General features: G+C 37.9%; 1 protein-coding gene across 3 annotated transcripts in view; it reads right to left on the bottom strand.

Annotated features, from left to right (window-relative positions):
• The window catches only part of PPP3CC (protein phosphatase 3 catalytic subunit gamma), a 61,190-nt gene extending 37,441 nt beyond the window's left edge, over window positions 1-23,749 (bottom strand). For 2 of the 3 annotated variants that reach the window (XM_081136335.1, XM_081136337.1), the window contains exons 1-3: window positions 23,327-23,686; window positions 1,004-1,201; window positions 568-692 (exon numbers count right to left, since the gene is read on the bottom strand). In XM_081136335.1, coding sequence (XP_080992461.1) covers window positions 568-692; window positions 1,004-1,201; window positions 23,327-23,375 — 372 coding nt within the window. In that variant the 5' untranslated portion in view covers window positions 23,376-23,686. Of the gene's footprint in view, window positions 1-567; window positions 693-1,003; window positions 1,202-23,326 lie in introns of all 3 variants that reach the window. The other variant, XM_081136336.1, reaches the window with a different exon arrangement.
• Between the last annotated feature and the right edge of the window lie 943 nt (window positions 23,750-24,692).

The following is a 24,692-nucleotide window of genomic DNA, read 5'->3' as shown; positions in this document are numbered from 1 at the left end:
TCATCATTCAATTTTAAAAATATATAAAAGTAAATTGTGAGGTTTCACCTTAACTTCACTACTTAATCATTTTTCCTTCAATGAACATTAAGTGCTTACTATAAGTAACAGCATCAGAAATTATTCCTTCAATAAGCTAACTGCCTGCTTATTTAGCATTGGCAGTTAATCTAAGAGTTAATTATAGCCCAGCAGCTTATGGTCTTATAATTAAGGTCAGTTAATTCAAGCCCCATTTAAGGTGAATAGCAATTTATGTCATTTATATACAGCCTGTACACTATCTTCAAAGAGGAAAGGTTAGTAAACATTTAATTTATTTGCAAAGCTAGGTTAATATAGCCTTCTACTTGTCAGACTTTCTACTGGCTAAAAAAAAAAAAAAAAAAAAAAAAAGAATTTTTATATCAATTAAAATATTTCTCTATCACTTTAATGATTGAAAGTAACAAAGTTTATAAATTTTGCCGATGTTCTCATTTAAATTTTTTCTATTAAAGTACGGAAAGCAATTAAAAAAAAAAAAAGACAATATGATAGTTCCAACACATCCAGTTTAATTTTTACCTCTATACTGAAATAGCCTCTGTCAACATAGTCACCCAGAAAGAGGTAGCGTGTGTTATTAGGTGATCCTCCAACTTCAAACAACTTCATCAGGTCAAAGAATTGTCCGTGAATGTCACCACACACTAGGAAAAAAAAGACATAGGGTGAGAAAAAAATTATGTGTTAGATCCAATATGGATCACACTTTAACTTTTAAATCACTTTTGCTTTTGACTGGGCTTCTCTATAACTGTAGTCAATTTACCAACACTGAATAGTCCTACTAGAAATAACAGACATTTTAAATAGTATTTCTTCAGTGAACAAAAAACATACTTAACAATCCTAAAACTGTCTCATAATTCCTAGAAATATTACAGCACATTTTAGTTGGTTGTGATCATTTCTTAAATTAGCTCAAATCCAAGTGCCACCATGCAAATACTTATCATACCCGTAATTGGAGCATCTACTTCTATCATAGTCTTCTCTTGTCTCAGGATGGCAGCCCCATCATTGATTATCTTTAAGGCTACTTCCTCTTCCAGTCGCCCTTCCTTCACCAAATGGTTTTTCAAGACATCAATTTTAGGTTTCCCATTTTCAAAGACTTCCTTCAAAGTAAGCCGTTGGGTTGGAGGGAAGGGGACAGCTAGAGAAAGAGAAAAAAATCATTTAAAATACTTTAGAGAACAACCATGAACACATTTTTTTAATGTAACAAATTAAGCACAATATATCACCATGATTTCACATACATACCACCAGACCTATGTGGGGAAAAATTCCAAAACACTTTATATTATAAATGATTGGTTCTCATTTAAAAAAAAATTTTTTTATAGCTTTAAAAAAATTTTTTTAATATATCTTTATTGATTTCAGAGAGAGGGAGAGAGAGAGAGAGAGATAGAAACATCAATGATGAGAGTCATCGATCAGCTGCGTCCTGCACGTCTCTAACTGGGTATCGAGCCCGCAACCCGGGCATGTGCCCTGACCAGAAATCGAACCCCGATCGCCTGGATCCTAGGTCGGTGCTCAATCGCTGAGCCACACCCGGCCAGGTGGTTCTAATTTTTTTTAAAAGGCCACAGTTAAAGTCAGTCATTTAAGAAGCCCTGGCTGGCTAGCTCAGTTGGTGAGAGCATTGTCCTGATATACCAAGGTTGCGGGTTCAAAGCCTGGTCAGAGCACATATAAGAATCAACCGATGAATGCGTAAATAAGTGGAACAACAAACTGATGTCTGTGTCTCTCTCTCTTTCGGACTCTCTCAAATCAATAATAAAAAAATTAAAGTCAGTCATTTAAGAGATATATGTATACAAAGTATAATGTTTTTCATATAAATATTAAAGATTTGAAGTTGATTCAGTAAATAAACTAAAAGACAAGGGACTAGATGATATGAGTATCTTTCATCTATGGAAAAGATGTTACAAATAAAACTGTGGTTAAAGAACACAAAGGAAAAGAAATCACAACACTAAAAGGGCATTTACTTCTTCCAAAGAATGGACCTAAGGAAACTAAATATTTGTTCCAGAACTTTGACTTCAGTTCCTGATCAGAGGAATCAAAGCTGTATACTTCATTCTTAAAAGGTAGTTGCTTAAAATATTACTGATAACAAAAACACTACTAATAGGATGAAGCTCTCCCTGAGAATAACTTGCTATAATAACAGAGCATAATCCTGAGAACAGATATGGGAGGTCTAGATGTGTTTTCTAATGTGGAAATGCTAACAACTAACTTTAGTTTATGCTGGATATAAAGTTATATAACATCATGGTGAATTAGAAATTTTAACAAAAAATATTTTTGACATTTTTAAATTAGCTATCATCTCCTCATTTAACTGGTTTAAAGAGAAAAATTTTAAGAAATTTGAAAACAATTTTAAAAGTTAGGAAAATTGGGCCTGGCTGGAGTGGTTCAGTTGGTTGAGCATTGTCCTGTGCACCGAAAGGTGGCAGGTTCAATTTCTGTTCAGGGCACATACCCAGGTTGCAGATTTGATCCCCAATCGGGGTGTGTACAGGAGGCAACCAATTGGTGTTTCTCACTCACTTTGATGCACCAATGTATGTTTGTCTCTCTCTCCAATAAAACATTTTTCTTAAATAAAAATTTAGCTCATATATTTTTCCAATGACTGATTAAAGTTCTTACATATTCTGGGTATATGTCCTTTACTAGATACATACTTTTTTTCTTAATTATCTTTATTTACATAAACATACAATTCGATGAGTTTTGACAATCATAAGAGGACTGTATAGCAATTGTTTCAACTTTCTTTTTGAAAACAGAGAAATGATGGATACACTGTAATTTAATCATTTTCTTACACTTGAATGATTATACTATCTTTTTCAAATTTTTATTGATTTTAGAGAGAGAGGAAGGGGGAGAGGGAGAGAGGGAGAAATAGAGGGAGGGGGAGAGAGAAGAAAAAAAAGAGAAATATAAATGTGAGGGAAACATCAACTGGTTGCCTCTTGCATATGCCACAACTGGGGATAGAACCTGCAACCTAGGTATGTGCCCTGACTGGGAATCAAAGCCAAAACCCTTTTGGAATATGAGACGACACTCCAACCAACTGAACCACCCTGACTGGGCAGGTTAGACTATTTTTTAATTTTTCATTTACTATTATAAATTATACTATAGTGAACATTCTCATGTCTTTATCCAAATCTCTGATTATTTCTCTGATAGGTTTCTAGAACTTTTATTTATTAATTATCCATTGCTGTGTAACAAATTACCTCAAAACTTAGTGGCTTTAAACAATAATGATTGTTATTATCTCTCATAGGTTCTTTGGACCATAAATTCAGATAATAGAAACAGTGAGGCTGGCTTGTCTCTACTCCATGATGTCTGGGGCCTCCCCTGGACACACGACAGCCAGGGCCTGGGATCATCTGAAAGCCCTCTCACTCACTTCTCTAAGTGTTAATGCTGGCCATCAGCTGGGGCTTAGCTCAGGTTTTGGATGAGAATATCTATGTGTGACCTCTTCATGTGACTGAGCTACCTCCCACCATGGTGACTAAGTTCCAAGGGCATTCATCTTAACAGAAAGCCAGAAGGAACCTGTATCCTTTTTATATCATAGCCTTAGAAGCCACACTGCATCATTTCTACCACACTCGATTGGTTGGAACAATCACAAGCCTGCCCAAGTTCAAGGGAAGAGTAAATAGATTCCACCTATTGATATGGAGTGGAAAAATTCTGTGAGAGTATGTTAGACGAGAAATATTCCTGTGGCCATTTCTTGAAAATAGAACCTGTCAATATTTTCTCTATTTAGAAGAAAAAAAAAGGCAAGTCATCAATGCCTCTAACAAATACCTTTAAATCAGACCCCATTTTAAATGGGCCATTCCATATTTTCCAAGCTATTATAAAATATCTATTAACTTACTATAGGAAAAATATTAAAGTAGATTATTTTCAAATGGTTCAAAATAATTTAGAATGCCACAACAGACATTGTATATACTAAATATTTTGTTTTGACACTTGTCAAAACAAAAACTCATCATTTTTCCTACTAAATAAAAAGGGATAAAAATGCAAAAATAAACTATTGATCTAAAGCACACATTTTAGAAATACTTGATTTAAAATAAAATGTAGTTTCCACTGGAAAATGACTAGTAACTCCTGATTATAATAGGTCTTAACTTCTAACAAAAATACATACAAAAATAAGAGAACAAAATTAAAGCTCTCACCATAAAAACTATAAATGATTGACAACTCACGAAGTATCTTCAAGGAATTCACTCAAGTAATTTTATTGAAAACTGCTACTATGTTAGGCACTGTTCTATGTGCTAGTAATAGAGTTTTGATCAAGATATATATCTTAATGCATAAATACCTATTAAAATAATAAAATATTTCCTCATAGGCAGATATCATAATTTACTTATATGGTAATTTATTTAACCAATTTCCAGTTTTTAGAAATCCCTATTTTGCTGTTACAATGTCTGTAGCAGATTTTATTTTCCAAAAATGGCTGCAGCCAACATTTCCCACTCCATGTACTCTTCTGCAATGTGACACTGTCCCTCCCCTACCAAGAGTGGTGTCTAATTCCTTTCCACTAGAATCCAAGCTAGCCTTAGTGACTTGCTTTAACCAATATATTTCAGCAGAAGTGACTTTCAGCTTCTGCCTTGGTCTCCTGGAATGCTTGTTCTCCAGGCCAGCAGGGGCTCTCATCAATAATCCCAGCTGAGCCAGGCTCTGAGTGATCTCAGCCCAGGAATAACTCACTTCATTCAAGCTTAAGTAAAGACTACAAATATTTATAGAGCACTATGTGCCAAACACTAAATATGTGCCAAACACTAAATAAGCTCTTGGGATCATCAGTTTAAAAAAAAAGACAAAAAAATTCTGCATGACAAAGGAAAAAGAATACCATCCCAAAGATTCAATGAAAGAGCAAAGCACTGAAAAGGAAAGGTTCAGAAGACATGTTTATGAAGCTAACAAAAACAAAAAACAAGACAGCATGGCCTCCTCTATGTAATGGGAACAGAGGCAATGATGAGACGAAGGGAGGGGTGGCTGAGAAAAGGAGGATTGCTGGGAGAGAGAAAAGAGCAGAAATCAAACTGCTAAAAAAAAAGTGTGTAATATGGAAGACAATCTAGAGAAGCTTTTAGAGTGCAAAGGAAAAGGACAACTATGAAAATGATGCGAGATGATGACACGCAGAGAATAGAGGGTCAAAGTAAGAATCAATGATATTCTCGAAATAAACTAGAACCACTGTAACAAGAAAAATACTCAAAATAAATTAGAAAACTTTTCTGAGCTAGAAAGTTTGTTTAAACTAATTAAATTGGATTACTGCATTTCAGGGAAAGCTAATCAAATGGCACATTCCTGACAAAACCTTGAATGACAAGGATAAAGAAAAAATGTAAATCACAATGGTCTACAGGCTTTTCCCCCTGAAATATTAAATTCCTGGAATAACATGTACAGATCTCTAAGGAGAAAAGGTTGTGACTTGTAAATTTTGTGCACAGCCAAATAATCCGTGCTATGTGTGAAGGTTACAGAATCAAAGGGACTAGTAAATGTATCACCAACACAGCCTTCTTGAAACTCAGCTCTTTAGTTAATGTTCTATTTCTTGACTTGGATGTGGTTATACAAGTAAGTTCCCTTTGTGAAAATTCATCAACTGTACATCTAGAATTTGTGCACTTTTGTATATTATACTTCAATAATTTTATAAGAACTTTTTAATGCAAAAACATTAAAGTCTAGCTGACCACAGCCAGAGTTGAAGTAATAGTAAGAAAAAACTACTGAAGTCATGGTACCAAAGATTTTCAAATCTACCTTTGTTCACTTTGAACCCTACACTCAGAAGTCCAGGGTGATCTCAAAAAGATTATGTAGCCCAGAGACCAAACTTTCACTCACGTGCACATCTTCTTCCCAATCCTAGGACATGTTTATAGAATGATGCTTTTCATCCCACTGTTAAAAAAATCTCTCTTGATATGGTTGATGAGCACATCCAAATCACATTCTGGACACTTTGCAAGGAAAAATATGAAACAAAATTTTGTCTTTACCTACCCTCTCTCCTCAAAAGCAGAAGGATAGTAAGTAACAAAACAATTTTCCTTACCAAGTAACTCAAATAATGATTTTCTGTACTCTTTAAAAATTCGTAGAGACAGCCCAGTCTATCAATGTTTCAGCAGGGAAATACTATTGCACTGAGGTCCAGTATTAGTCTGCATCTTCAGCTGAGATATTTTGGCATTATAGTTAGTATAAGAAGCCAGAAGAGGTGAAAGGAGGCATATGGTGCTCTGTTTTACTTTTCAAGTTCTTTTAAGACCTCTCGTCAAAGCATTTTCTTCTCCTGAGCTGCTGTTCCCCATAGGGATCCCAGAGCCATGGGTGTCTTGTCTCAAGGAGCCAGAGGCAAGGGGAGCCAATGGAAACACAGATGTCCTCGGTCCATTAATTATAATAATATACAAGGTATAATAAAAATTCAGCTGTCAGGGACCTGTAGGGAGTGAATCAATTTTTCTTTCGTTCTTCTTCTTCTTTTTTTTTACTATTTCATTAAGTATTGATTATAAACCTACATATATATGTCATACATATACACACATACATACATACGTAAAAATTTAAAAATAAAAGGCACATTTATAATCTAAAACAAATTCATATAGCATCAGTGAAGTCATTTTTAAAGGTTAGAATACAAAAAAAACTACTAGGTGATAAGTAGTATGTCAAATAACTCTTATTTTTAAAAAGATTTTTTTATTGATTTTTAGAGAGAGGGGGAGAAAGAAACATTGATGTGAGAGCAAAACATCTGTCAACTGCTTCCTGCACACACACACACCGGAGATTGAACCCTAAACCCAGGCATATGCCCTGACCCAGAATCGAACCAGCAACCTTTCAGTGCACAGGACAACGCCCAACCAACCGAGCCACACCAGCCAGGACTAACTCTTATTTTAAATCTTTCACAAGTGTATCAGTGTTAATTCTACTTAAAAATAAATCCATACAGCCCTGGCCATTTTGGCTTAGTGGTTAGAGCGTCGGCCTGCAGACTGAAGACGCCGGGTTCGATTCAGGTCAAGGGCACATACCTCAGTTGCAGGCTCAATCCCTGGCCCGGTCGAGTGTGGCTGTGGGAGGCAATCAATCAATGTGTCTCTCTCACATCAATGTTTTTCTCTCTCTCTCCCTTCCACTCTCTCTGAAAAGCAACAGAGAAAAATATCCTCAGGTGAAGATTAAAAAATAAAAAATTCATACAATATGTTCTAAACTGTAACTAAGTAATGCATTAGAAAAGACAGTAAGGAAATATACCTAATTATTAGTTCCAGGTAACAAAATTCCAAATTACTTTATTCTTCCTAATTTTCTATTTTTCAACTTTCTCAATGACCCTATATTACTTTTGAAATACAAAAAATATATTTAAGAAGTCAGTGTATTTTATATACTAGATAATCAATAATATTCTTTTAAATGAACAATAAAAACTGGAAGAAAATGATAAAAGCATAAGCAAGAGTATTTGGACTACAGTTGGCTTTGTTTTTTTTATCTGCTTTGCCTTACATTCTAATTTTTTCAAGTTTTATAAACTTTATTAAAAGTAACATGCCAAGGGCAAAAAAAAAGAGCAATTCCATTGGCAGTAACTTTCCCTATGTTAATCAGTTTTATACATAACTAAATAAGACTTTTCTCAGATCAGCAGAGCTGTACCCCAAACTGACTTTAAACAGCAATATTCAAAAATTCAACCTCAAGTTTAAGTTACACCTATAACAACCAAGAGTTACTAAGACAACACAGAGGAAGTTCTGTGGCTTATGCTTCAAAACATTAAAAATAAGTTATAGTAGACAGGAAGTAGATGCTTCCTGGACCATGATATATAAAAAGCTTCTACCAGTTATTCCATCAAATAATAATTAGGTACTGCTGTGAAGGAAGTCTGCAAACATAATTAAGGTCCCCAATCAGTTGATCTTCAAATAGAGAGATTATCCAGGTGGACCTGACAGGAGACCTTTAAATCTAGATCTAGAGATCAGATATGTAGTTCAGAGATTTGAAACATGAGGGGTTGGAAGTGCAAGTTCTCCTTTGCTGGCTTGAAGACAGAAGGGAACACAAAGCAAGGGATGCAGGCAGCCTCTAGGAACTGGGAGTGGTCCCTGGGTGACAGCCAGCAAAAAAATAGGAACTTCAATTCTACCACCACAAGGAACTGCCAACAACCTGAATGAGCTTAGGAGCAGATTCTTCCCCCAGATGAAAAAGTGTTTGGTGAGCACTTTGATTTCCGCCTTTGAGGCCCTAAACAGAGAAGTCCATGCTAGTACTGGACTCTGACCCACAGAACTGTGAGCTAAAACATTGTGTTGTTTTAAGATACTGTTTGTGGTAATTTGTTACAAAGCAACAGAAAACTAATACAGAATTCTTAGTCACAAGTTTTTTTCCTAAGGCCTTTCAACAATTACAAGTACACTTTTGTATATACAAGAAACTAATACCAGCTGCCTCTGAGAATTGAAACAAAAACCACAACCTTACTGTACTATATGACTCATAAAAGAGATAAACTGAACCAAACCAAACCATGACATGCATCACAGACTATCTAAACTCAAATTCTTTCTACCACCAGGTCCTTCAAATCCATATGTTCCATGATAAGACCTCAGGCAAACTAATTTAACAGTACCTGCAGAGATACTAGATCTGACCTAACACTAAAATTTCAAGTTCTAGCAACTCATCTAGTTTACAAATTCTAACTAATCCTTGCCCAGATTATAAACTTTCACCCTAAAATCTAACAGTCCCTAATCTAACAGTATCCAATAAAGGAGCCTTTCTGAACTGCCTCCCCCTTTTTTGTACAATCCCTAGTTCCTCTGGTTTTCTCTGCTTGTTGTAGCAAGTTAAATAGACTTAACTTTTTTTTTTTTTTAACTACAAATAAACCCTTGATGGTCTTTGGTAGGTGGTTTTGGGGTGTCCAAACCATTTAACAACTGGCACTTCCGTTAAGATTCAGCTGACCTCGTTGTTTCTGGGGAGACCTATGACTTTGTAAATATGTACATATGAGACCGCTTTATTTCCACCTGCCCAAGGCACCTCTGCCTGACAGTGAGGTATCTGAGCTTCAATAATTTTATTACTTCAGGGTCAAGGTGATATCTGAGTCCTCTGACTTTAAGTCTTATTAGATTGTACTGTTTCTGAGTGAAATTTGGCTTTCACCTAATCATCTGCCTGCTTGTTCAGTATCTTGAGTGTGATTCATCTATAAGAGAACGTCCACAGGCAGAGGACACACATGGGCCTAACAATAATGTCTCTTCCAGCCAGCCCAAAAGGCTGACAAGTTCAGAAGGTCTCGCTAGTGAGATCAGAATCTTCAGACAAACTTTGCATTAGGTCACTTTTTCTAAAATTTCTAAAGAGTTTCCTTAGTGCTTATAATCCTGAGAAGTGTTTTTGCTTAGTTCTGTCTGCCTGGAGAGAGGTTCTGATGGGCCCCCCAATGGCTGCAGGTCACATGGAGTTTTCTCAGTCTGAATCTGTCTCCTCTGTGACTCCTTCACTTCCTTCACATTTTCAATTATAAATATAACTCAACAAATGGTATAAAATTTTACCAAAAAAACCTGAATTACAGATGACCTCTTGGGGAACTTTTAACATGAACAAAATTGTTTATTTGAGCCCGGCTGGGCATGGCTCAGCGGTTGAGCATGGACCTAGGATCCAGGAGATAGCAGTTTGATTCCCAGTCAGGGCACATGCCCAGGTTGAGGGCTGGATCCCCAGCAGGGGGCATGCAGTAAGCAGCCGATCAATGACTCTCTCACCATTGATGTTTCTCTCTCTCTCTCTCTCTCCCTCTTCCTCTCTCTGAAATCAATAAAGATATATGTTTAAAAAATTGTTTATTTGAGATGCACCCTAAAACAAAAAAAAGGAAACAGAATTCTGAATATCCAATGGTCTGCATTATTAACATGAGGAGGATTCCAAATGCAATTCAAATTCTAAAACTGCCTCCCTGAAAGAATTCCCAAACCACAGGATAAAAAGAACTATTTATCAAACTCAGGCTTGTATAGGCCTCCGGAATCTCTATGAACTAGTCCATATTTTGATGTGACCAGGAGATGCAAAACCTGGAAAAGGCTATTCGGTATCACCCTAAAAAGAATTTAGAGATTAATTAATCCTTAAGAAACAATGAAAAGCCCTTATAATCTGTAACTCTTGGAAGTTAGAAGATTACTTGGGTGGCAGGAATTTCTAAAATCCTCCTTTTCCTCTTATTCAGCTTTTAACTGTAACAATGTCTTTCAGTGATACTGACCTTGAAGGATTTACATTCTTTCAAAGATAGGAATGTGAATGCATAGCATTAGGTGTGTCTTTGCTTATCTAGGAATAAAGAGGATAATTTTGTTTTAAAATAAGAAACGTCTGTATTAATATGCTGTTAGCTGATGCTATGGTGGTAATTATTTTGCAAAATATATGCACACATCGTACACCTTAAACTTACACAATGTTATATATCTCAATAAAGCTGGGAGAAGGGAGAAATTTCTGCTCATGCCAAGATGTGAAAGAATATAGCGAAAGACAAATTCAGTAGTACAGTATACCACAAGGGTAGAAGGTCTGCGAATAACTACACTTTTTTTGTCTGGGTTTGAAAACAATAAATTTCAAGAGAGAAATAAAATATGTAAAACTTTTGACAAAATTGGTCAAATGTGGGAGGTTTATCATAATAGATCCTTTTACAGATCTTTTTAATGCAAATTCTTCCATGAATAATAAATAGATGAAAACCAGAATTTTATTTTCCATTGAAAGAGCAAAGTTATTTCTGTGCCTTGATAAGGCATTTCCTAAATCATCAAAATATTCTGTTAACTCTGTGCTTTCTCACATACTCAAAAATCTTTTTTTAAAGTTCTTTACTTTTGGGAAAAAGTTAACATTTCTAACAATCACTGCCACATAGTACTGTTTTTCAAGATACTGATACTGTCTGCAGCTATTTCTTACCTTTGGATAGTCATGACATATCATTTGACAATTCTCTTGATAGTGTCCTTCTCTGAATTCAGAATGATAAAACTGTTAAGATGTTTCTCACATCTACAATATCTTCGGGTTTATACTAAATGATCAGTTGTAACACAAAAATTTGGTTCTTTACCTTATTAAAAATATTTTTAAAGGATTATAGAAACGATTAGTTTTGTTTGGCATTCTCCAACTTTTAATTAACTCAAAATTATTGTGAGAACTCTTTGCTTTATTAAAATTGGGTTAAAAGAAAAAAAAACTTGATACATAAAACTGGAAGTTCTGCTTTCCTAAGTTAATCATGTATAAGTAAAATGTGTTAAAAATAAATGTGCTTCAATGTTTGTATATCTTTCAGGTTAAAGGAAACATACATTCATATATAAAGATGACACTATAGCTATCTACAAAAATATTTTCTCTCTCTCTTTAAATAAACTTAATTAGTGAAATTCATAGGATAAATCAAAGGCTTGGAGATTTGTCAGTGGTCCTCTCTGTTCATAACATGTCCTTACTTCCTAGATAATCACTGACTAACTTCCTTACAAAGCTGATTATGTACTTTACTTTAATAGAGGATTCCACTCTCTTCCATTCTGATAATGATGGTTTAATAAAACAAGTTAACTAAAACCTATAGAACAACATGCACAAGTAGTTTCTGTTTCTTCCTAAAATTCCCAGCGATCATCTAAAGTTCAGAAATTAAGCCTTGTGGAGATTTATCAAAAGAACTTCCATACAGGTATGCATCATACACTCATAACTACTGATACCACAAAGAATTAATTATGTATATTGCTGACATCATTGCTATGGACAGAGATTTTGGCTGAGCCAGGATTTCCAGAACGATTTTGGTCTAAAAGCAGAAGGCAATGTGAATAGACTGTTTACATCCAAGATTATCAGAACACATCCTCCCAGATGCAAGAAGCCACTGACCACCACACACGTTGCACAATTTTGCCGTTTATTCTCTTGTCTATTTTCTTTTCTCTGCTGGTTCAAGACTCTAGACTATAAATAAACATCCTGTCCTTTATTCTTAGTACTACCAAGACCTTCATCCTTGACAATCACCAAATATAGGACTAATTTTCCAGACACTGGCAAAGGTGAATAATCCATATTAGAGATGATATGGGACATATGGATATTATTTCAAACTTTAATAACAATCTTGTTTGAGGTTTTGTCTGTTGCAGATGCCATGTGTGTGTGATCACCAGGGCCTTAAAGGCTATAGTCAGCCATTATCATATCAGATGATTCAATAAATGATTATCTAAGAAAAAGAACAAAATGAGCTGGTGCTTATGGAAGTCCAAATTACTACCAACAAAAACTTGATAAACATTCACAACCTATCTAATAATGGTTCAGATCTTGATTGATCACTTCCCCTAAATGGTAACTCCTCCAGCTTAGTTAACAAATGATCAGAAGAGGAGACTGAGAATTGAAACAGAAACCAGACTGCTCACAAATGCTCTAAAAAACACTATATAAAACAGATAAACTGAACCAATCAAACCACAATGTGCATTATAGACTACCTAAGCTCAAACCTTTTTAAATATCAGCTCATTATGTTCCAATACCACAGACACACTCAACTGACAGTAACTCCTCAGGGACTCATGTATACTGAAGATAAAATCATTGACTGTTCCAGTAACTCATCTGAGTTACATATTCTATCCAATCCCTACCCAGATTACTAACTTCCACCCCCAAATCACTCTATGACTAACCTCAGTTCCTGAAACCCGACATATCCCCTCCCTTTCCTAACTTGCCCCTTCTGAGATGCCCCACAGTTATTCTGGTGTGTTATTCCTTGCTGCAGCAACCTAAATAAGCGTAAATTTTGTTTTACTATGGGTATGTTCCTGGTGGTCTTTGGTGGTGGGCTTTAACATCCCCAAGGCAGGGAACTGGTGGCCCAGAGTTAAGGATAGGAAGATGACTTTTTGCTACACACCTTTATAAATCTTTTATGCCATGTTATTGTATTATTTTTAAAAAATTAGAATTTAGAAATGTATATAACTCTATTATAAATGATTCAATCAATAGTAATACTACCAATATCCAATCCAGCTGCAATGCACCCAGAAATTAGGGTATTACTAAATGTCAGCAGAGAGGAAAATTCACCACCTGTTTCTACAAGGCTAGAAAGATTACAGAACATTAATAAGATCATCAATACATTATCAACAGATCTTTGCGTCAAAATTCAAAATTTCTTACTGTTTGGTAACTAAATCTAAATCAGCGAGGAGTGAGAAGTGATAATTAGCTTTACATCTAATGTCAACCAATTTTATTATACAATGTGTTCATTAAAATCAAATTTAAAGACCCTTTAGCCTGTCATTAAATAACCTCATAAATGGAGCTATGCTTGATAAATATGGCTTACAACAGTGCTGTAAATAAACTGAAGGTTTAAAGTTATTTTAAATTTTTTTTAAATTCTCGAACTCAGAAACAAAAACCCTAATCAAACCAGGTTTGCACATGATTCAAAACCACCAAATTATAAAACTGGTGGGGGAAGGAGATGGGTGTGGCAACAAAGGGGTAGTAACCCAAGAGTTTTGTGGTGATGGTACAGTTGATTATCTTGATTGTGATCATAGTTACACAAGACTACATGTGAAATTGAAGAGCTACACACACACAGACACACACAAGTCCGTGTGTAACTGGTAAAACTTGAATAAGCTGTATGAATTGTGCCAATGTCAATTTCTTGGTTTTGGTACAGTATGGTAATGATGTAGGATGCTGACACTGTGGAGGACAGAGATCTAGAGGAGGGTATATAGGACTTCCCTGTACATTTCTTTGCAACATCCTGTAAATCTGTAATTATCAAAATAAAAATTTAACAAATTTTTAAAACTAAGTTTCTCAAGTACAAGGAAGAAATTCTGCAGCCTTTTCAAGTCAAATTCAATTCAGTATACTACTATAATAGACATCTACCACATAAATGATACATATTTCAGATAAATATACCTAGCATCTGATGCAGATCACATAAAAGAGAAAGGCCACATTGGCAATGACCACTTTAATCCTGCAGTTAAGTATGAAAAGTAAACCTTAAAAATTACAGGGCTATAAACTATTAGATTATTGTGTGGTCTTACCTTCATGGGACACTAGGATTTACCTAAATAGCCATCTCTGTTCACTGCAAATAACTCTGCTTTCATTCCTATTTTAAGCCCGCAAGCCTGCCCTACTTTTGCAGACTTATTTCCTAATCTACTCACCTGCTTTTCCAATCATAAACCAGTTAACAACCACTGAAGAGGTTATAGTATGGATTATTACTGAAAGTCATGTGTACCTTTTATATCCTTTCATAAACTATTAGAACAAGTAATTTTATTTCAATAATCTGCCCTAGCTCTTTGAGATCATTCCTTCCGTTCTTTGATAGTCACAGAACTTATATTTCAAAGTATTAGAAACTGACCCTCCTAGAACCAATTAATTAATAACCACTATGTTAGTCTGACAGAATCAATAACTTTATAGTGATATCATGTTTTCAATAAAATAGTGAAAATCTAGCCAACTTGCTTTCATAGACAAACCCACCTTTATTACCCTGGCCATTCATTAAAACCAACCTCTTATTTTGAAACTTCCACAAAGCCTTAGATAACAAGAATAAAATGTCCCTAGGCATACACACACACACAAAAACCCACAAAAAGTAAGTATTATCTCTTTAGGCCACTAATCAACAGCCAAAGCTTAAATTTGAAAGGATTATCAATTTATAGAGAGAGGGAGCAAACATTTCATACCAGATATAGTCTACAGTTTAGTCATCTGCTCTTCCTAGTGGTATTAGTCATAGGAACTCCATAGTTCTAAATTTCTGTTACACTGGTATATGCTATCCTGAGTACTTTTCAAGACAGTATTTAAGCTTCTAAGTATAACCAGAAACATGTTGGCTATAGTAGGAACTCAATAAATACTTGTTTATGAATACATGATTTCCAAAATTCTATCTATACTACAGAAAAGGAAAATTTCACCATTTTTCTTATTAAGCATTTTAGGTTTAAACCCTTTCAAAAGCTAAGGAGATGAAAGTTGGAAAATATACACTCTTAAACCTTCACACATGCCACTTAAAGTCAAACAGATCTGCTGTCCAATCTCACCAAGATCGAAGATTAACTCATTTAATAAAGAATAGCTAATATTTATTAAGCACCAGTATAGGCACTATGCTAAGCACTTTACATGTAATATGAAATGCAATCTTTAAATTCTAAGGAAGTTACTGTTATCTCCCATTTAAACCTGAAGCAAGAAAAGTAACTAAAGTCACAGCTCTTTCCTACATGGTCTTCAACAAAATAAGCTTCTTATGCTTTCACTCAAACATTTGCTAAGCACCTATATGCTAGGCACTGAATTGAGCATTAAGAACACTCAATTCTTATCCTTGAAGAGAGCAGCTGAATGTGCATTAAGGAACAAAAATATTTAAAGACATGTGTAAACCAATGAGATTGCTCATGGAAGCATATACCAGGCAATATCTAACCCTGATGATGATGATGATAGTGGCTAACATGTAGTGAGCACTTACTATGTACCTACCACTGTACTTTGTGGAGTTTATTGAATCCTAACAACTACCCTGTAAGTTAGGCTTTATTATCCCTCTTCCTCAGGTAGGGAAACTGAAGCTTTAAAAATGTTAAGTGAGTTGTCCAAAGTCATGCAGCTACTAAAAGAGACAGAATTTGAATCCAGATATATGTCTAACTCAAAGCCCATGTTCTAAAATCATTACTCTCTAGTAAAAGAGAAAAAGCATCTCAGACTAAATCTTAAAAGTGGCTAAATCTTGAAAGATAAAGAAATAGAGGCTAGTCAAGCTGGGGGGCAAGATTCTACTCAGAAGTAATGCACACAACCCATTCACATACATAAAACAACATGGCACTCTAGAGAAATACAAGTGTTAGTAAACTAGGTTTGGGAATGGGGGTATGAAAATGAGGAAGAGAAAATAATACAGTGGTCCCCCTTCATCCATGGTTCCACTGTCCTTGGTTTCATTATCTGTGGTCAACCATAGTCCAAAAATATTAAATGAAAAGTTCCAGAAGAGAACAATTCATAAGTTTTCAATTGTGCACCACTCTGAGTAGCTTGATGAAATCTTGCACTGTCCTGCTCAGTCCCACTGGGGATGTGCTGCATCTTCACACAATAGACATTCCCCGTCCATTAGTCACTTGGTAGTCATCTTGGTTATCAGAGCCACTGATAACCCTTATTTTACTTAATAATGGCCCTTATTTTACTTATTTTACTTAATAATGACTCCAAAGTGCACGAGTGGTAATACTGTCAGTTGGGATATGCCAAAGATAAGCCATAAGTGCTTCCTGTACGTGAAAAGGTGAAATTCTCCACCTAACAAGGAAAAAAAAATCATATGCTGAGGTTGCTAAGATCTACAGTAAGAACAAATCTTCTATCCATGAAATTGTGAAGGAAAAAGAAGCTTGTGCTAGTTTTGCAGTTGCACCTCAAACTGCAAAATTATGGCCATAGTGTGTGATAAGTACTTAGTTAAGATGGAAAAGGCATTTAATTTGTGGTGGAAGTCTTGAACAGAAAACGTGCTTCAAGTGACAGCATCATGTTGCACCAGAAAGCATGGTGTCTATACAGAGACTTCAGCAAGGGATCCCCTGAAACAAAGTGATACCAGTCATTTACTGCAAGTAAGGGATGGTTACACAGATTCAAGAATAGGTTTGGACTGAAAAATATAAAAATCAGAGGTAAGAGAAAGAGAAATAACATAACTTTTATTATAGTAAGTTATTATAATTGTTCTTTTTTATTATTGTTAATCTCTTAACGGTGCCTAACTTATAAGTTAGACTTTATTATAGGTATGTATAGGAAATAACATAGTACATACAGGGTTTGGTACTATCCACCATTTCAAGCATCTACAGGGGTCTTGGAACGTATCCCCCTGAGGATAAGAGGGGCCTACTGCACAAGGTTAGAGATTTAGCACGAAAGGAATTACACATCAACAAAATTAGAGTATATCCTATAGGCAGAAAGTGCTCATGAAGGATTTCAAGCACAAGAATGATCCTTTACATTACACCTGCAGATCACAATGGCAGAGTGGAGACTAAACAGCCCTAGCAAGAGGCTACTGCAATAGGATAAGCAAGAAGTGATACAAGTAGATGAAGTAGAAGGTTATGTAGAGACCAAAAGTCCACAGAACTGAGTCTGGGAACTGGATTTGAAGTGAAAGGGATAGGAAAGAGTCTGGCCTGACTCCCAGGCTTGTCATCTGAGCCAGTGACTAAATGGGTAAGCGGTGTGATTAACAGGGATGGGAAGTACACTTAGAAAATCCTTTCTATCTCCTCTACCTATTAGTGCTTTTTAATGTTTACTTTATCCCTCTACCTCCTTTTTTACCTCAATCTCTCCAATAAAATAAAAACAAGTCTGTCTTACTTTTCACAATATCTATTTGTATGATGTTTGAATTTGCTGTAATTTTGGATTACGTTTAATAGCCAATTAAGCTTTAGAGAGCGTGTGTGTTTGTGTGTGTGTGTAACACATAGCCAATCCAAATAATCCAAATTCCTTCATGGAATCACAGTCAACTGCTCTAGCAGTTTTCAGCTGTCCCTTTTTCCTCCTTTCCTTCATTTTACCTCTTTCAATACCTGACACTTCTGGTTTACCCATTCTGTCTACTCCTTAGGCAGGTATACTCTGCGTCTCCATCCTTATTTCTGCCTGTTTAGCCACAACATGTAGCTGAAACCACCTCTTTTTCTGCTAAACAAGGTGCTTCCACTTCACATAGGCTATAATATACTTTAAAACTCATTGTCTTTTTTTATCTTTCCCTCACCAAGACACTACTGAATCCTCAAATATGATGATTGCCTTTCCCAAGCCCAACTCTTTTGAGGCATTTTTAAAAAATTGATTTCAGAGAGAGGAAGGGAGAGAGAGAGAAATGTCAACCAGTTGCCTCCCACAAGCACCCCAACTAGAGATTGAACCAGCAATCTGGGCATGTGCCCTGACTGGGGATCAGCCTGCCACCAGCTGAGCCACACTGGCCAGGGCAAGGCACTTCTCAATTGTAATTTTTTTTTTCTCTCTCCCCAGCTTTACAGTTGGAAAAACTGAAATCCTAAAGAAAAGTGAAAGAAGAGTAAAATAAACACCAATTTGCTCTTTACCTATATTCACTATAATGAACACTTTGCTACTTTTGGTTTCTCTCTCAACAAATAATCTTTTTTCTGAACCATTTGAGAGCAGACTGCAGATGTCATGACACTTAAGCCTAAATACTTCATCAGGTATTGCCTAAGAATAAGAACATTCTCCAATACCTTCTTATCACACCCAAGACTTTTAACACTGGTACGTCTAATATATACTCCATATTTGAATTTTCCCAGTTGTCCCCAAAATGTCCTCTATAGCTTTTTGTTTTCCCAATCAAGGCAATTAAGTAGCAGCAAAGCCCTAAAGTGACTCCAAATACCAGAATTAGCTAAGTTTGTCTCTTATAGACATATGCCTAAAAATTAAAAATTAGCTTTTCCCCAAAATATCACTTTAATGGATGTTCTATTTCTATTACCAAATACAGCCTAGGAAAAGGTTTCCAATTAATTCTTTTTTATTTTTTCCCTCACCCAAGGATATTTTTTCCATTGCTTTTCAGAGAGAGTGGAAGGGAGAGAGAGAAACATCGATAGATTGGTTGCCTCCCGCACACAGTCAGGGCCACAGATCGAGTCTGCAACTGAAGTACATGCCCTTGACCAGAATCGAACTTGTTCACACTGAACATTTATACCTGAAAATATTTCTTCTGGGTTGGTATGGTAGCAAATGAATGAAAACATAAAGGACCAAAATATTAACATAAGCACTTTCAAACCATTTTCATGATGACTGAAACCATCATGGAAAAATTTAGGTAAAATTACAATATTTCTGTTAAAATAATATGAAAACATTTGCATAATAAAAGCTTTAGTATATGTGATCCATTTCCCTTTGAATACAAAATACACCAGAGCACATGGAAATACAACAAAAGTATTAATAGCAATTGTTTTTGGAGGGAGAGAATATATCTTTGTTTTCTTCCCTTTCTACCTTTCCAGTTTTATAATTAGCAAGGTTAAGCTTATATTTAAAAGAAAAAAAAAATTTAACTTGGTAAATCCTCATAACATCAAAGAGAAGGAAAGGGGATAAGAGCTGTGGAAATAAGTGAGGTATAGGTACCAGAGACTGAAACGGGTTCAAGGTATACTTGTAGTAATAGCAATTTTTGTCCATACTACACTTCTTAAAATTCTTTTTTTAATATATTTTTAAAATTGATTTTAGAGAGAGAAGAAGGGAGAGAGGGAGAGTGAGAAACATTGATGAGAGAGAAACATCAATCGGCTGCCTCCTGCAGGCCCCCCACTCAGGATGGAGCCTGCAACCTGAGCATGTGCCCTGACCGGGGATCCAACCAAAGACCTCTCAGTGCACGGGAGGATGCCCAACCAAGTGAGCCACACTGCCTAGGGCTTACAATCTCTTAAGAAAGCCTTAGCCATGCTATTCACGGTGCCAGGATATTAAAAAACTAGTAGCTTCCTGTGTGCACTACAAATTACTACATTCTACGAATATACAACGTATTTGAATTCCAAGAGAATGAGAGAACTGTATCAGCATCTTACTTAAGTCTGACTTTTCTGTTAAATCCCATTTGACCACCAACTAGCAAACTGAGACAATAGATTTGCCATCTCTGTCACATAATTCCTAGTGAAATTTCCCTGTTGCTTCTAAGATTAAGCCTAGAGGAATAAACTGTTACTTTTTAAAAAAATCAAAATCTGTCAAATAAATTCCTTCACACAGGAAAAGAAACTTGGAAACCAGGGGGGGAAAAATCAAGCTGAAAGGTTTTCAGAGTTCAATTATTTGAGATTCTAGTTTTCTGCTCCAGATACCAGTAGTGATGCCTCAGTGCATATGCAGTGTTCTAGAAGCTCACAGAAATGTCACTTTTAAAAAAAAAGAAGAAACAAATGAGCACCTATCTCTTGGCATACATTGCAGATGGCTCTCCATAAACATTTAATGAGTGAAATCATAAGAATTGTTACATTTTTAAACATAAAATACACATCTTCAAGTGCTAGAGAAGAAACCAGCTGCCAAGGAAGTACCAGACAGAACTGTATTGGCCAATTCATGTTGTTACCCCGGGGATTCCACCCAGATATCCTTTATATTGTAGAAGAGGTACTTCCCAGAGACTGGGAACAGTTTTCTAATTTATATATGTTCTACTTCTAGTATTTTCCAAATGTTAGTAATTTCTCTAACCACTTATATAGTAAGCGATCTATTATCAAACTACGTATCATGTTTCATAATACTACCTTGTCTTAAGCTTTTCATATGGCTCAGATGTCTGACAAAGTATTATTAACCATATTTTGCAGAACAGATTATTGAAGCAAAAGAGTGTTTAAATAAAAATGTAAGGTTAGAAAAAAACAAAAGCAAAAAACAGGCAAGGTCACAAGTAAGCTCCAGGAGCAGCAGTAAAACCTAGGTTTTCTGACCACTAGTCTAGTCCTTCATTTTAGTTAAGTTGCTGTTTTTAAAGACACAATACAAGTCACTCCCACCCACCCACTCTTCTCTAAGATTTGCTCAAACAAAACAATTAAGTAGACTTAAAAGTTAACAGGAAATGACAGAACCAAAAACAACTGGGGTGTGGTCTCACCTCAAAAAAAGATTTCCAGTTGTGAATAAATGCAGACAACTCTGGCCAGACAAGATAATGGTTAGATCAGGATTTAGCACCCTGTATAATACAATGGACCTATATATGAACTGACTCCTTACTGTCTTAGAACAAAATTCAAGTATTTCAAACTCCGGAAAACCCAGAAAAAAAGCAACATAAGTCACCAAGAAGTCAAAATGCTGTGGTCAAGTTCTTATGCTAAAGTTTTTATACACAAGTTAAATCTACACATTCTAAGGGCCTAAAATCATATGTTTCATTTACTTAAGAGTAATCTTATAAAGTATGCAACATGTAATAATTTATAATTTCACCAAAAAACAAATATGAATCATACAGACTATGAGGGTGTTCACTTAACTGTGAGCATGCCTAGCAACAAGCCGGCACCTGCATTTTAACAGCATTTTATTTTACTTTACGCCTATATTTAAGGGTCTGAACAGTTCATTTTAAAATTTCCTTTAAGACTATGGCATGTTATGGTGGAAATTACATGTTACAGTGGCGATCAGAATGAGATTCATGAAAGTCTGAGGACTGCCACTAAGCTTCGTTCGCATCCCATTTATTCTGACTTGATACACAATTCTGATTTATCTGGTTTCCCGTCTACTTCAGTTTAGAAGTGGTAGATGAGAAGGGCATATTTTGACAGAGAACAGTACTGGAGGAGATAAACTAAAAACAGACAAAAGCACTGAACTGGTATAGCAGCGACGAGTCATTCTAGTACAGGGGGAAACTGCCAACACCCTTCTACAGTAGAATGCACCGGCCATATTAACAGCACAGGACAGAAATTAACGTACATAATGATGACCTTGATTTATCAAAAAAGGTTATGTTTAGTATATTCTGATTTTAAGAGACAGTTATATACTCTTTATGGGTTATATATTATAAAAACTGACATTGAAATGGCCAAAATACTTTAGCAGCTAAAGGGCTGCCAGTTATATGAACAATTCATTTAAATCCCTAATGATACCAGACAAATGCTGAGTAACCTCAAAAATCCCATTGTGTTTACTAAATGTTATACAATGTAGACAATCAACACTTACGATGCTGACCTTTTAGGAGGGAAAACTAAGTTACACACTAAAATGACATAGTGTAGACAATATTTATGATGCTTAAATGTTTTTAGAGGGAAAACATCTACTTCAACACTAAAATTCTCCCCTTTCATTGACCATTTCATAGGCTTTTCCACTTAAAAAAAGAAAAAGTACTGTCTCTAATCTTGGTTTGATTTCTCCTTCTAATTACCCAAATGAAAAAATAAAAGTATTGTAATAGCGTTCCCCACTTACAGCTAACCCCTTCATCCAAAGGCCACTAACACAGCTGGTCTAGGTATATTCCCTTCTCACAAAACAGGGTTTTCGAACGGATTGCTAAAACTCAGAAGGGTTGTACTTAAGTCTTATGGCTGAACAAAAGCAGCACATAAATCAGTCGGTATGTGTACGCCACTATTCTTAGTTTAAGGGCAGAAACCACCACAGCGGACAACCCTACAGACATCAGGAAGGAGCGCTTTAGTTCATGTTGGACCTCTGGGTCAGAGAGCATCCTTCTCCCAAGTCTCCATGATCAAAAGCAAAATAAAACACCAACATCGTGCAAAGAGACCTATAAACCCTTTCAAACACCATAAAACGGCTGTATTTGTATTTACTGCACCACACTGTTTCTTTCAACAGCGGCAGTGACTCGCGGTGATCTGGAGAAAGTGGGCCAAAAGGTACGCCGTATTCGTGCTGAAAGTGGGGGAAGGGGCGAGCTGATGTGATGCTGCGGCACGGGGAGCGGCGGAAGGATCTGACTCGGGAGAATCGACTGAATCCCCTCCCCGCGTCGCCCTAGACGGCTTCCCCAGATGGGAGACGAGGAGGAGGAAGGGTTTCTTTTCTAAAAGATGGGATCCAGGCCCTTTGGGGCTGATGGAGAAGAAATCCCCACCCCACCTGGAAGTCCTGCTAGCTACGCCTCTAGGTACCAGAGAAACCACGCGAGGCCCCGGCGGGCAGCCCCCGTGCGGGTCTCGTCCTCCCGCTCCCACACCCCGCTCCAGGTCCTCCTCTCCGATAGGCGCAGCCTGGGTGCCCCCGCCGCCCTCCCGCTTCCCCTCCTCGGCTCCCTCCCTCCGCCGAGGAAGGCCAGCCCGCTCGGCACCTTTGACGACGCGTTCGGTGGTGGAGAGGTGGAAGTTACTCCCGGACATGGTCCCCTCGGCCTCCTCCCGGCTCCCGGACACCCTGGAGACCGCCTCAGTGCGCCTCCGCCAGCGTCCCCGGCGGTCCCGGCTCTGGGGCCAGTCAGCCCGCCGCGCCCCTGCCCAGGCTCTTCAGGGCGGCCCAGGCACCAAAAGGAAGCGGGCGCGGCCAGCTGGGCGCGAACCCCGCTGACAGGGACGCCGACCCACCGGCCGCTCCACCGGGAGAAGCGGAGTCGCGAGCGCAGCCGACCGCGGTTGAGCCAGGCAGCCCGGCCCGCGTGCGCGCGCGCGCGCGCGTCCCCGCACGTCACTCTCCCAACTTCCCGGCGGCCCGCGCGCCGCCGCCGCCGCCGCGCCGAGGCCCAGTGCGCGGCCCCGCTGTCGCTCGCGCGGGCGCGCCGCCTGACCTCAGGCCCCCGGCTGTGGCGACCCGCGCTTTCCCCTTCCCCTGACCGTGCGCCCGCGCGCTTCCTTCCTCTCCAGCTTCCGACAGCGAGTTTTCGCTTCTCCTTAGCGTGAGTTCCCTGCGGCTGACTCCTTCTCCGTGGCCGGCCACTGCCCCGGTCTGTAGCCCCTAACCCAGCCCCGCCGGGGTCCTGCACGTAAAGGCCCAGCCAAGCAGCGGCCATCTTGTGACCCTGCTGCAGCGAACGTGGAGCCGCGAACCTCCTGTCACCCTGGGGTCACCTTGCAGAGAACCCTGGTTCTCCCACACCTTCCCCGCTGGAGGCCTCCTGCCCTTTCCTCTGTGTCTGTTGCCCACTCTGTCTGTAGGAGTCGTTATCAATTCGTCCCCGCCCCTTCCCACGGTTTATCCTTCCCCAATCCATTTAAACCCGATTTAACTTTTCACATTGTTGAGGGCGGTCGCGCGTTCATCCTAGTTCCAGTCCCGTGGGGGAGGGGGCCCTCGGTTTCCCTCCGGGGTGGATAAATTAGACGTTCGCCTGGGCCGCGCGGCCTCCTCTCTCCACTTCCGAGAGGAAGCAGAGGGAGCGGCTCCGGCGCCCCCGGGCCGGGACCTCCGCTGTGAGGGGAACTGACCTTCCGTAAGCCCCGCGTGTCCCCTCCGCTGGAGGCGACTCTTTCTTCCCCTTCGTCGCACTGGCACAGTGCCTGCCTCCCTCGCTAGTGCTGACTGTGGAACACGAAGGGCCCGTTTCCCCAGAGAGTGTTAATCTGGCTCATCTCTAGGTTAAAAGCGGACCTTTTCTTTCCTTAAATTGCAAGCCTAGAATAGAAACTGTTCTCCTTCCACGGTCCTCCCTCACCGCCGAGTATAATCATAATGCCTGGCAAAGTCAAATGTTTTGATTTCAGCAA

Source organism: Miniopterus schreibersii (assembly GCF_964146895.1).
Source record: "Miniopterus schreibersii genome assembly, chromosome: 4".
Lineage (NCBI taxonomy): Eukaryota > Metazoa > Chordata > Mammalia > Chiroptera > Miniopteridae > Miniopterus > Miniopterus schreibersii.
Note: the sequence above shows the minus strand (reverse complement) of the source record. Positions and strands in the feature narration are given on the sequence as shown.